The sequence below is a fragment of the Heterodontus francisci genome, chromosome 4, assembly GCF_036365525.1.
Source record: "Heterodontus francisci isolate sHetFra1 chromosome 4, sHetFra1.hap1, whole genome shotgun sequence".
Classification (NCBI taxonomy): domain Eukaryota; kingdom Metazoa; phylum Chordata; class Chondrichthyes; order Heterodontiformes; family Heterodontidae; genus Heterodontus; species Heterodontus francisci.
Genome location: NC_090374.1, coordinates 95753711 through 95768011, shown reverse-complemented (window position 1 = coordinate 95768011; position 14301 = coordinate 95753711). Strand labels below are relative to the sequence as shown.

Here is a 14301-nt window from a genome sequence, read left to right as displayed (position 1 = left end):
TGAAGTGGCAACCTAGATTATAGTTGTTACTTTATCAAATTCTTTTAACATTTTATACACCGCAATAGAATCACCCCTCGAACTTCTATACTCAAAAGCATACAAATTAACTTGATGCAAGCTGATCCTCTAACCCTCTAAGCTCCAGTACCATTCTCGGAAATCTACACTGCAATCTCCCCTGTCCTCAAGGCAAATATATCTTCCTTGAGGTGCAGTGCCTGAAACTGAATGCAGTACTCCAGATGTGATCAGAGCAAAGCTTTATACAATTGAAGCATAACATCTGCCCATCTTTATATTTCAACCCTGTTGAGATGAAGGCCAACATTCCATTAGCCTTTTTGTTTGTTTTTAGTACCAGTCTACTAAGCTTTTAATAATTTTTGTACTTGGTGTCCCAAATCTCTCTGCTTCTCTCCAGTTTCTCACCATTTAGAAAATACCCCGAGTTATCTTTATTGGGTCCACACTGAATGACCTCACATTATATTGAACTCCACTTGACAGTTTTGTCCACTCATTGAAATTATGTTCCATTGCAACGCTTTGCTTCCATCTGCATTCATATAGCACCTTTCACAACCTCAGGACTTCCCAAAGCATTTTATAGTCATTAATAAATATTATCAAAAGTTGAGACCGCAGAACAGATCCCTGTGAAACAACACTTGCTACTCCCACCAGAGAATCTACCCTTTATCCCCACTGTCTCCTACCTCCCAACCAATTTCCAAACCAAGTCAAAAGGCTAACAATCTCTTGTGTGGAATCTTATCCACGTGCTTTCTGGAAGTCCATACAGATAACATCCATAGACAGTCAGTTATTAAGAACTAACTCAAAAAATTTAAGTAGATTAGTCAGACATACCTTACACTTACCAAAACAACATTTGGCTCTGCTCTATTGACTCCATTTCATTCATATACAACTTTGTAACTTAAACATTAAAAATGTATTTGCTCTTATAAAATATAAGGGAAATTTATAGAGAAAAGTTGTGATAATCTCTCCAGCTATTCAAATGGATTCCTCTTTAAAAGAAAAATATATTTCTCCTGATGACTAAGTTGCACTGTTAGGGACTGCAAATGTTCAGTCAAATTTTAATATTTACATTTTCTCAATTTTTCCAAAGGCAGTCACTCATGCATGGAGATTCCCACCATACAACCATTAAATGTTGACAAGTTATTTTACCACTGGGGGCATAAGAGACAATTCTCAAAGGGCATCGTTTGCACACTTTTCAATGGATGGAATTCCCCCACCAGAAATACTGTGCGTTTTTTCTTTTAGATTACTGCTAATATTCAGTTAAAATCATACTTGTCAGCGTTCAAACATATTTTGGGCTAAAACTGGGAAAACGGCTTTTTTTTAAAATCAGGATTGTATTCATCATGTTTGGCAACAGGTTATCGCACTGCTACTTGGCCAACTAGGTCAATAAGAGTGGGCTTTTCAATTAGTTATGAAAAATATTCTCTCTGGCTTAATATTTCCAATTTGTTTTTGTTTAAAGAGTGAAAGCTTATTGGAAGGAAATATTCTTATGTATTATTGAGATCTATACTGTTGTGGATCAATAGAAATCACAGCTTTGGAGGTTTCCATAATTTTATTATTTCAATCATATGTCTTAACTTATCACCTCCAGTAAGTATCCCCAATTATTAGTGCACACAAGCAATTCTCCTACAGAAATCTCACATTTATTTTAAGAAGGGAAATATGATAATTACTAGGCATATTTACAGTAGCTTGAGTGAAAACACAATGATTTAGATTCACATTGTACAATATGTGAACGCCAAAATGCCACCAGTTCATATTACTGAGAACTGTCTTATTTGGGAGCTTGTAACTGGAAATTACAAACTTGGAGAGAAAAAAATCACCAAGGTATTATGTAGGCTATCAGAAGTTTAAGAACAAAAACAAAGAAAATTACAGCACAGGAACAGGCCCTTCGGCCCTCCAAGCCTGCGCCGATCCAGATCCTCTATCTAAACCTGTCGCCTATTTTCTAAGGGTTTGTATCTCTTTGCTTCCTGCCCATTCATGTATCTGTCTAGAAATTTAGATCATTTATGAAGACCATTTTACACTCCATGGTCTTCTCAATTGTAAAGAAGAAAAATCAAATTGGCTCCCACTATACATACCCCTTTGATTCCAATTCAAACTCATCTTCAACCCAAGTGTAGATCTGAGTAGCCAGAATTGCAGACACGTCCAGCTCCTGGATATCATGACTGGTAGCTATGGCAACACAGTTCCGATTAGCCTAAAAAATTAATAGAGCAGAATCACGTCAAATTTTTATACCAATACTTGAGAAAAAGAAAGCTTGCACTGCTTAATGCTTTTCTCTTTCAAAAGTAAAAACTGAATTCCATTAAATACACAGTACATTAATATACTTTAAATTTTTTTATTAATTTTCATTTGGAAAGCACACTACCTTATTGAAACAAGTTATTAAACTGGCACTTTTTGATGAAACTATGTGTTCACTTACTTTATTAATTGCAAATGCTGTAATGATGTCAGATTCTTTATGGACAATCCTTGCTCTTCCACCAGGGTAACCAGAATCTGCTTCCACCTTTACAAAACAGGACAGAAAAAGACCACATACCATAATAACTCAATTTGTTTCCTAATGGTACGGGAGTGTAATCCAATGTTAAAACTGAACAAAAACTTTCATACAAATTTTTTCAGAAATTCACCATTAGCAACTTTGCATATCCCCACGCAAGACTAAAATGAGTATTTTACTATACTCATTCAACCTTCTTGGAGTTAAAACAATGTTGTGCAGTTATAACACTGATAAGTAAATCCTACAACCAAATGGCACATTTGGTTCAATTTTGCATTTTAGCAAAGTGCTACTTTTCGACTCCAGATTTCAGGTTTGCACAACACTAATTGTATCCTTTCAGTTCACATGAGCAGTCAATAAGTACCACCATTGTTACTGTAATCAGGAAGTATCTGTTATACCAGAGACTGACAACAAATTTGAACAAACTAACTGTGCTGAGAAACTATTCATTTATCAGACAGGCAGGGACAGAAAGTTGCTTTAGTATTTTTTACCTGATCCAGAAAAACAGGAACAGATCAGACTAACTCTGCACCTTGTAGTATGTTCAAGTAAGTTTAACCACAGAAGCTTTTATATATCACTTTTTATGTAAAAAAAAAGTCCCAAAGCTCTTCAGAGAAGGGAGGAAAAAATGGATAATTAGATAAAAGAAATAGACATTGATCATTGGGGAAGACAAAAGTTTGATCAAAAGTTAGGTTCTGAGAAAATTTTCAAAGGTGGAGAGAGAACTAGAGAGGCAGAATGGTTAGAGAAAGAGTTTGAGATGGAATGGGGTCAAGGTGCATGAAAGATCTGCCAACAATGGTGGGTTGAGGGGAGGAGGGATGCACAGAAAGGCAGAGTAAGAAGAACAAAAGGTGTGGGAAAGGATGCAAGACTGGAGGGCGCAGCCTCACAGCTCCAGCGACCCGGGTTCAATTCTGGGTACTGCCTGTGTGGAGTTTGCAAGTTCTCCCTGTGTCTGCGTGGGTTTCCTCCGGGTGCTTCGGTTTCCTCCCACATGCCAAAGACTTGCAGGTTGATCGGTAAATTGGCCATTATAAATTGCCCCTAGTATAGGTAGGTGGAAGGGCCTGTTTCAGTGCTGTATCTCTAAATAAATTTAAAAAAATAAATAAAATAAAAAATAAATAAATTGGAGACACGCCATGGAGACCAAGGCTTTTAAATTTAATGCAATATGGTAGAGAGAGCCAGTGTACATCAGTGATGATCACAGATTCAAAGACTGGTTACAGCACAAGAGGCGGCTATTTGACCAATCGTGTCCATGCCAGCTCTCTACAAGAGCAATTCACCTGGTCCCACTCCTCCCGCCTTTTCCCAATAGCCCTGCAAATTTTCTCTCTACAGATAATTATCCAATTCTCTTTTGAAGGCCTCGATTGAATCTGCTTTCACCACATTGTCAAGCTGTGAATTCTAGATCCTAACCACTCACGGTGTTAAAAATAAGTTTTTCCTCATGTTGCCATTGCTTCTTTTGCCAATCACCTCAGGTCGGTGTCCTCTGGTTCTGGATCCTTCCGCCAATGGAATAGTTTCTCCCTAACTACTCTGCCCAGACCCCTCATGATTTTGAGCACCTCTATCAAATCTCCTCTTAATCCTATCTTCGCTAAAGAGAACAGCTCCAGCTTTGCCAATCGATCCATGTAGCTGAAGTCTTTCATCCCCGCAACCACTCAGCTAAGTCTTTAATGCACTCTCTCCAATGCCATCATATCCTTCCTAAAGTGTGGTACCCAGAATCAGACACAATACTCCAGCTGAGGCCAAACCAGAGTTTTACAAAAAGATTCACCATAATGTTCTTGCTTGTGTACTCTATGCCTCTATTTATAAAGCCCAGGATTCCATATGCCTTATTAACTGCTTTCTCAACCTGCCCTGCCACCTCCAACAATTTGTACACACATACACTCAGATCCCTCTGCTCCTGCACTCCCTTTAGAATTCTATCCTTTATTTTATATTTCCTTTCCTCATTCTTCATACGAAGCTGTATCACATCACACTTCTCTACATTAAATTTCATCTGTCATGCGTCTACCCATTCCATCAGCCTGTCAATGTTCTTTTGAACATTATCACTATCCTCAGTTTACAGTACTTTCAACTTGTGTCATCTGCAAATTTGAAAATTGTGCCCTGCAAATCCAAGTCTAGACCATGAATATGGATCAAGAAAGCAGTGGTCCTCAGACCGATCCCTGGGGAACTCCACTACATACCTTGCACGAGTCCGAAAAACAACTGCTCACCACGACTGTTTCCTGTTACTCAGCTAACTTGGCATCCATGCTGCCGCCGTCCCTTTTTAATCCATGGGCTTCAACTTTGCTGACAAGCCTGTTATGTGACACTTTATCAAATGTCTTTTGGTAAGTCCATGTACACCACATCAATCGCATTACCCTCGTCATCCCTCTCAATGTTACTTCATCGAAAAAATCAATCAAATTAGTTAAAAACAATTTGCCTGTAACAAATCTGAGCTGGCTTTCCTTAATTAATCCACATTTGTCCAAGTGACTGTTCATTTTGTCCTAGATTATTGTTTCTAAAAGCTTTTCCACCACTGAGGTTAAACTGATGGGCCTGTAGTTTGGGGTTTATTCTTGAACCCTTTTTTGAACAAGGGAGTAAGGTTTGCAATTCTCCAGTCTTCTGGCACCACCCCTGCATCTAAGGAAGATTAGAAGATTATGGCCAGTGCGTCTGCAATTTCCACTCTTACTTCCCTCAGCATCCTTGGATGCATCTGAGCCAGTTCTAGTGACTTATCAACTTTTAAGTACAGCTAACCTTTCTGACATATCCTATCAAATTTTAGCCCATCCAGTGTCTCAATTAACTCCTCTTTCACTGCACCTCTGGCAGCATCACCTTCCTTTGTAAAGGCAGATGCAACGTAGTCATTTAGTACCTCAGCTATGCCCTACAGCTACAGGGCACTCTGGAGGGCGAGGGTGCACAGCCAGAGATCGTGGTCCACATTGGTACCAACGATATAGGAAGAGAGAGGGATGAGGTCCTGCAGGCTGAGTTTAGGGAGTTAGGAAAGAGATTAGCAAGCTTGACCTCAAAGGTAGTAATGTCCAGATTACTCCCAAGGCCACGTGCTCGTGAGTACAGAAATAGGAGAATACAGCAGATGAATGCATGGCTCAAGAGATGGTGCAGGAGGGAGGGCTTCAGATTTCTGGGGCATTGGGACCAGTTCTGGGGAAGGTGGAACCTGTACAAGCTGGACGGTCTACACTTAAATAGGACTGGGACAAATATCATTGCAGGAAGGTTTGCTAGGGCTGTTGGGGATGGTTTAAATGAGTTTGGCAGGGGGATGGGAACCTGAGGGCAGTTTCAGGGCAGGGAACAGAAGGCAGAAAATTAGCAAGTGACTCTGAAAGACAGAAGCAGCAAAGGTTAAAAAGTCTTCAGCACAGGAATTTGGCAATGTTAAAAGGTACTTATTTAAATGCAAGGAGTATAGTAAATAAAGCCGATGAGCTGAGGGCACAGATAGACACATGGCAACACAATATCATTGCTATAATGGAAACTTGGCTTAAAGTGGGGCAAGGACGGCAGCTCAACATCCCTGGATGTAGAGTTTTCAAGCAGGATAGAGAGGGGAATAAAAAAGGAGGGGGTCTAGCATTAAGGAATTCATAACAGCTGTGAGGAGGGATGATATGCTAAATGAATTATCGAATGAGGCCATATGGGTTGAGCTCAGAAGTAAAAAAGGGGGAATCACACTACTAAGAGTGTACGACAGATCCCCAAATAGTGAGAGGGAGATAGAAGACCAAATAAGTAGTGCTAAAACTATAGGGCAATAATAGTTGGGGATTTCAACTACCCTATCAACTGGGATACAAACGGTGTGAAGGGCACAGAGGGCACAAAATTCTTCAACTGCATTCAGGAGAACTTTTTTAGCCAGCACGTAACAAGCCCAACGAGAGGGGTGCAGTTCTAGATTTAGTCTTCGGTAATGAAGCTGGGTAAGTGGATGAAGTAGCAGTGGGTGACCATTTTGGAGATAGTGACCATAATACAGTTAGTTTTAGTATAATTATGGAAAAGGACAAAGATAAAACAGGAGTAAAGGCTCAAAATTGGGGGAAGGCAAATTTTACAAAACTGAGGCGATCTGGTGAAAGTAGACTGGATACAGCTACTTGAAGGAAAATCAGTGGGAGGCATTCAAAAGCAAGATTCTACAGGCACAGTGTAGGCATGTCCCCACAAAGATAAAGGGTGGTATGGACAAATCCAGAGCCCCCTCATTATCTAGAAGCTTACAGGGTAAGTTAAAGCAGAAAAAGCAAGCTTATGATGATCACAAAAAACTAAATACTTTAGAAAGCTTAGAGGTGTACAGAAAGCGCAGGGGTGAAGTAAAAAAGGAAATTAGAAAAGCAGAGAGGACATGAAAAATTATTGGCAGGTAAAATCAAGGGAAATGCAAAGATGTTTTATCAGTACATTAAGAGCAAGAGGATAACTAAGGTACGGGTAGGGCCTATCAGAGATGTACAAAGGAACATACCCGTGGATGCAGAAGATGTGGGCAGGGTTCTTTTTTTTTTATTCATTCATGTGATGTGGGCGTCGCTGACTAGGCCAACATTCATTGTCCATCCCTAATTGACCTGGAGAAGGTGGTGGTGAGCTGCCTTCTTGAACCACTGCAGTCGATGTGGGGTAGGTACACCAACAGTGATGCGAGGAAGGGAGTTCCAGGATCTTGACCCAGTGACGGTGAAGGAACAACAATATAGTTCCAAGTCAGGATGGTGTGTGGCTTGGAGGGGAACTTGCAGGTGGTGGTGTTCCCATGCATTTGCTGCCCTTGTCCTTCTAGGTGGTAGACGTCGCAGGTTTGGAAGGTGCTGTCAAAGAAGCCTTGGTGCATTGCTGCAGAGCATCTTGTAGATGGTACACACTGCTACTAATGTGCATCGGTGGTGGAGGGAGTGAATGTTTATGGATGGGGTGCCAATCAAGTGGGCTGCTTTGCCCTGGATGGTGTTGAGCTTCTTGAGTGTTGTTGGAGCTGCACCCATCCAGGAAAGTGGAGAGTATTCCATCACACTCCTAACTTGTGCCTTGTAAATGGTGGACAGGCTTTGGGGAGCCAGGAGGTGAGTTACTCACTGCAGGAGTCCTAGCCTCTGACCTGCTCTTGTAGCCACGGTATTTATATAGCTACTCCAGTTCAGTTTCTGGTCAAGGTAGCCCCTAGGATTTTGATAGTGGGGAATTCAGTGATGGTAATGCCATTGAATGTCAAGGGGAGATGGTTCGATTCTCTCTTGTTGGAGATGGTCATTGTCTGGCTTGTGTGGCGCGAATGTTACTTGTCACTTATCAGCCCAAGCCTGGATATTGTCCAGGTCTTGCTGCATTTCTACACAGACTGCTTCAGTATCTGAGGAGTTGCGAAAGGTGCTGAACATTGTGCAATCATCAACGAGCATACCCACTTCTGACCTTATGTTTGAAGGAAGGTCATTGATGAAGCAGCTGAAGATGGTTGGGCCTAGGATATGATCCTGAGGAACTCCTGCTGAGATGACTGACCTCCAACAACCACAACCATCTTCCTTTGTGCTAGGTATGACTCCAACCAATGGAGAGTTTTCCTTGATTCCCATCGAGTCCAGTTTTGCTAGGGCTCCTTGATTCCATACTGGGTCAAATGCTGCCTTGATGTCAAGGGCAGTCACACTCATCTCACCTCTTAATGAGTTTTTGTCTGTCTTCACAAAGGAGAGAGTTGCTGCAGACATTTTAGTGAAACAGGAGGAGTGTGATGTATTAGATACGATTAGTATAATGAGAGAGGAAGTACTAGACGGTCCGACATTCTTGAAAGTGGATAAATCGCTAGGGCCAGGTGGATTGCATCCCAGGTTGTTAAAGGATGCCAGGGAGGAAATAGCAGATGCGCCGAGGATTATCTTCAAATCCTCACTGGATACGGGCAAGGTGCCAGAGGAGTGGACGTCTGCAAAGGTTATACCATTGTTTAAAAAGGGTGCGAGGGATAGGCCAAAAAATTATAGGCTGCTCAGTCTGACCTCGGTGGTGGGTAATTGGAATCAATTCTGAGGGACAGGATAAACTGCCACTTAGAAATGCACAGATTAATCAGGGATAGTCAGCATGGATTTGTTAAGGGAAGATCATGTCTTACAAACTTAATTGAGTTTTTTGAAGAAGTAACAAGGAGGATTGATGAGGATAGTGCAGTGGATGTGGTCTACAAGGATTTTAGTAAGGCATCTGACAAGCTCCCACACGACAGACTGGTCAGTAAAATGAAAGTCCATGGGATACAGGGGAATGTGGCAGGTTGGATCCAAAATTGGTTCAGTGACAGGAAACAAATGGTAGTAGTCGCCAGATGTTTTTGCCAACGGAAAGCGGTTTCCAGTGGCATTCCACAGGGATCAGTGTTGGGCCCTTGTTGTTTGTGGTATAGATTAATGATTTGGACTTAAATATGGGAGGCATGATTGGGAAATCTGATGACATAAAAATTGGCCATGTAGTTGATACTGCAGACTCCAGAATGATGCCAATGGCTTAGTTGAGTGGACAGAAAAGTGGCAAATGGAATTCAATCCGGAGAAGTGTGAGGTAATGCATTTGGGGAGGGCAAACAAAGTGAGGGAATACACAATCAACGGGAGGATACTGAGAGGGTAGAAGAAGTGAGGGAGTGCATGTCCACAGGTTCCTGAAGGTGGCAGGACAGGTAAATAGAGTGAAGAAGGCATATGGAATTTTTTCCTTTATTGGCTGAGGTACAGAATACAAAAGCAGGGATATAATGCTGGAACTGTATAAAATGCTGATTAGGCCGCAGCTGGAGTAGATTAGAGATTAGATTAGAGATACAGCACTGAAACAGGCCCTTCGGCCCACCGAGTCTGTGCCGAACATCAACCACCCATTTATACTAATCCTACACTAATCCCATATTCCTACCAAACATCCCCACCTGTCCCTTTATTTCCCTACCACCTACCTATACTAGTGACAATTTATAATGGCCAATTTACCTATCAACCTGCAAGTCTTTTGGCTTGTGGGAGGAAACCGGAGCACCCGGAGAAAACCCACGCAGACACAGGGAGAACTTGCAAACTCCACACAGGCAGTACCCGGAATCGAACCCGGGTCCCTGGAGCTGTGAGGCTGCGGTGCTAACCACTGCGCCACTGTGCCGCCCATACAGTTCTAATCACCACCTTACAGGAAGGATATAATTGCTTTGGAGAGAGTACAGAGGAGATTTTCAAGAATATACCAGGGCTTGAAAGTTGCAGCTATGAGAAAGATTGGATCAGCTAGGGTTGTTTTCCTGAGAACCGAGGAGGCTGAGGGGTAACTTAATCGAGGTGTACAAAATTATGAGGGGCCTAGATAGAGTAGAAAAGGACGGACCTGTTTCCCCTAGCAGAGGGTTAATTCCCGGGGGCCACAGATTTAAGGTGAATGGTAGAAGGATTAGAGGGGACATGAGAAAAAACTTTTTCACCCAGAGGGTGGTGGGTGTCGGAATTCACTGCCAGGAATGGTGGTGGAGACAGAAACCCTCAACTCACTTAAAAGGTATCGGAACATGCACCTTAAGTGCAGTAACCTGCAAAGCTATGGACCAGGTGCTGGAAGGTGGGATTAGATAGGGCAGCTAGTTTATTCGGCCGGCACAGACACGATGGGCTGAATGGCGTTCTTCTGTGCCATAATTTTTCTATGGTTCTCTGCCTCCATGTGTAAATCCCCTTTTTGGTCCCTAATCTGCCCTACTCCTCGTTCTACCATCCTTTTACTATTCATATGCCCATAGAAGACATTTGGATTCCCTTTTATGTTGGATGCCAGTCTCTTCTCATACTCTCTCTTAACTTTTCTCATTTCTTTTATCAATTCTGACCCTTCTATTTTCAGCCTGGTTCTCACTTGTATCATCAACGTGACATCTGTCATATGCAGCCTTTCTCTGCTTCAGCTTACTCACTCTCTCTTCCATCATCCAGAGAGCTCTGGCTTTGTTTGTCTTACCTTTCCCCCTTGTGTGAATGTACCTTGACTTTACCCAAACTATCTACTCTTTAAAGGCAACCCATTGTCCAATTACAGTTCTGCCTGCCTATCTATGTGGGGCAGATCTGTTCTCACCCTACTGAAATTGGCCTTCCCCCAATTAATGATTCCTTCTCCATAGCTAACCTAAAACTTATGATACTATGATCACTGTCCCCACTGAAACTTGATTCATTTTTCTCAATTCATTTCCTGGAACCAGATCCAGCAATGTTTCCTTCCTCATTGGACTGGAAACACTGAAGTAGAAAATTCTCCTGAACACACTTTACAAACGCTTCTCCGTCTCTATAACCTAAACCTTACTAATTGCCCATCCCTAATTTCCCTTGAAAAGCTATCACCTTGAACTCTTGCATTCTATATATTGAAGGCACTCTCACAATGCTGTTAGGAAGCGAGTTCCAGCAACAGTGAAAAAACAATATTTCTCCAAATCAGGACAATGTGCAATTTGGAGGGGAACTTGCAGATGGTCGTGTTCTCATGTGACCGTTGCCCATGTTCTTCTAGCTAGTAGAGGTTGTGAGCTTGGAAAACGCTATTGAAGTAGTTTTGGAGAGTTGCTGCAATGCATCTTGTAAGTGGTACACAATGCAGCCATGGCGCGCTGGCGATGGGGGGTTGCTGGTGGGGTGGTGGGGAGTGAATGTTGAAGTGGTGGATGAAGTGCCAATTAAACAGGCTGCTTTACCTGGGTGGTAGAGTTTTTTTGAGTGCTGTCAGAGCTTCATTCACCCAGGCAAGTGGAAAGTATTTCATTACACTCTTCACTTGTGCCTTGGAGAGGGTGAAAAGGCTTTGGGGAATTAGGTGGTGAGTCACTTGCCAGAGAATTCCCAGCCTCTGACCTGTTCTTGTAGCCACAGTATTTATGTGGCTGATCCAGTTAAGTTCCCGGACAATGGTGACCCCCTCCCCCTACATGATGATGATGGAGGGTTTGACAATGGTAATGCTGTTCAATGTCAAAGGAAGGTGGTTAGACTCTCCCTTGTTGGAGATGGTCAATGTGTGAAACTTGTGTGGCATGAATGTTACTTGCAACTCATCAGCAAAAGCCTGATTGCTTGTCCAGGTCTTGCTGTATGCCGGAACAGAATGCTTCATTATCTCCGAAGTTGGGAATGGAACTGACACTGTGCAAACAACAACAAACATCTGACCTTATGATGGAAAGAAGGTCATTGATAAAGCAGATCGTTAGGCCTAGGACACTGTCTTGAGGAACTCTGGCAGTGAGGTCCTGGAGCTAAGATGATTGGCCTCCCACTACTATGTACAACCAGCTTCATTTGTGTTTGGTACTATTCTAGCCAGTAGTAAGTTTCCCCATTGACTTCAATTTTACTCAGGCTCGTTGATGCCACACTCAGTCAAATGTTGCCTTGATGTCAGCACAGTCACTCTCACCTCACCTCTGGAATTCAGTTCCTTTGTCCACATGGTTGGAAGCAGAGTGGTCCTGGTGGAACCCATACTCAACTCAAATTGGTGCAAGACGGCATACAAGTAGATGGATCCTGGACATATGAGAATTTATGGAGGGTAGTGAAGGAAAGCCCTTAAATAACATTGGAAAAATTTTGTCCATAAATGACAAAAGGGTTCCAGTGGAGGTGGTGAGGCAGGGGCAAAGGGGACAAGTTTGCAGAGATGGAAGTCTTGATGATGGAAAGGATGTGAGGGTTGAAGCTCAGATTCAGTCTGAACAAGTGACTGGGGAAGGAGACAGTCAATGGCAAGTAACCAGTTTACGTAGGGCTGAAGATGACGGCTTCAAACTTCTCAATGTTCAACTGAAGGGCATTCTGACTAACCAATGATTTGCTGTCAGACACATGGTCTGACAGCAGAGACACTTGTGGGGTTGAGGGAAGAAGTTGAGCTGGTGTCTTTAGGGGTGTGGGGAAGAGTCAGATATCTATCATCAGGGGCAGAACGACTGAGCATTTGAACAAGTATGAGCTGATCATAAAGTGACAGTAGGTCGAGTGTGACTAATTTTCAGTAAGATACTAACTAGTTGAACAGGGAAGTGTCTATGGATGTTGTCTATCAGAACTTCTTGAACGGATTCGATAAGGCTCCACACAAGAGATTGTGAGCAAAAATGAGGCTGTGTGAAATTGGAGGGTACTTTAAGAAATGGGTTGGGAACTTGGAGACAAAGTTGGGATAAAAGGAATGTACTCGTTGATGAAATGTGGCAAGTGGTGCTCCCCATTAATCTGCACTGGATCTCAGCTTTCAACAATACACATCATAAACTCGGATGAAAGAATAGTGTTTCGTATCCAAGTTTGCAGATGATACCAAAAGAGGAACAGTAAGTTTTTAACTTCCTGCTCCCATCTACAAAAGCGATAGTCAGATTAAGTGGGCAAAATGGTGGCAGATGGAGCTTAATACAAGGTCATCCACCTTGGATCAAAAAGGACAATTCAGAATTATTTTCTAAATGGTGAAAGACTAGAAAATGTTAAGGAGCAAAGGAATTCTCCAGGCACAGGTCCAAAAAGTAACCAAAAAGATTAATGGAACTTACACAGAAACATAGATAATAGGAGCAGGAGTAGGAGTAGGCCATTTGGCCCTTCAAGCCTGCTCCGCCATTCATTATGATCATGGCTGATCATCCAACTCAGTAGCCTGTTCCGGCTTTCGCCCCATACCCTTTGATCCCTTTAGACCCAAGAGCTATATCTAACTCCTTCTTGAAAACATACAATGTTTTGGCCTCAACTGCTTTCTGTGGTAGCAAATTCCACATGTTCACCACTCTCTGGGTGAAGAAATTTCTCCTCATCTCAGTCCTGAAAGGTTTACCCCATGTCCTTAAACTATGACCCCTGGTTCTGGACTCCCCCACCATCAGGAACATCCTTCCTGCATCTATCCTGTTAAGTTCTGTTAGAATTTTATAGGTTTCTGAACTCCAGTGAATATAATCCTAACCGACTCAATCTCTCCTCATACGTCAGTCCCACCATCCCAGGAATCAGTCTGGTAAACCTTCGCTGCACTCCCTCTACAGCAAGAACATACTTCCTCAGATAAGGAGACTAAAACTGCACACAATATTCCAGGTGTGGCCTCACCAAGGCCCTGTGTAATTGCAGCAAGACATCCCTGCTTCTGTACTTGAATCCTCTCGCTATGAAGGCCAACATACCATTTGCCTTTTTTACCGCCTGTTGCACCTGCATGCTTACCTTCAGCAACTGGTGTAGGAGAACACCCAGGTCTCGCTGCATATTCCCCTCTCTCAGTTTATAGCCGTTCAGATAATAATCTGCCTTCCTGTTTTTGCTATCAAAGTGGTAACCTCACATTTATCCACATTATACTGCATCTTCCATGCATTAACCCACTCACTCAACTTGTCCAAATCACCTTGAAGCCTCTCTGAATCCTCGTCACAACTCACCCTCCCACCCAGTTTTGTCATTGAACTGTAGCATTTGTCTCATGAGGATTAGAATACAAGGTGAGAAACATTATGCTTCAGCTGTACAACCTTGGTCAGACTCTTTCTGGAGTAT

General features: G+C 42.5%; 1 protein-coding gene across 6 annotated transcripts in view; it reads right to left on the bottom strand.

Moving 5' to 3' along the window:
• LOC137369151 (dmX-like protein 1) overlaps positions 1-14301 on the bottom strand; it is a 289553-nt gene that overhangs the window by 56371 nt on the left and 218881 nt on the right. For all 6 annotated transcript variants that reach the window (XM_068029885.1, XM_068029888.1, XM_068029887.1 and 3 more), the window contains 2 exons: positions 2528-2614; positions 2172-2293 (listed from right to left, as the gene is read on the bottom strand). In XM_068029885.1, the coding sequence (XP_067885986.1) occupies positions 2172-2293; positions 2528-2614 (209 nt within the window). The remainder of the gene's footprint in view (positions 1-2171; positions 2294-2527; positions 2615-14301) is intronic.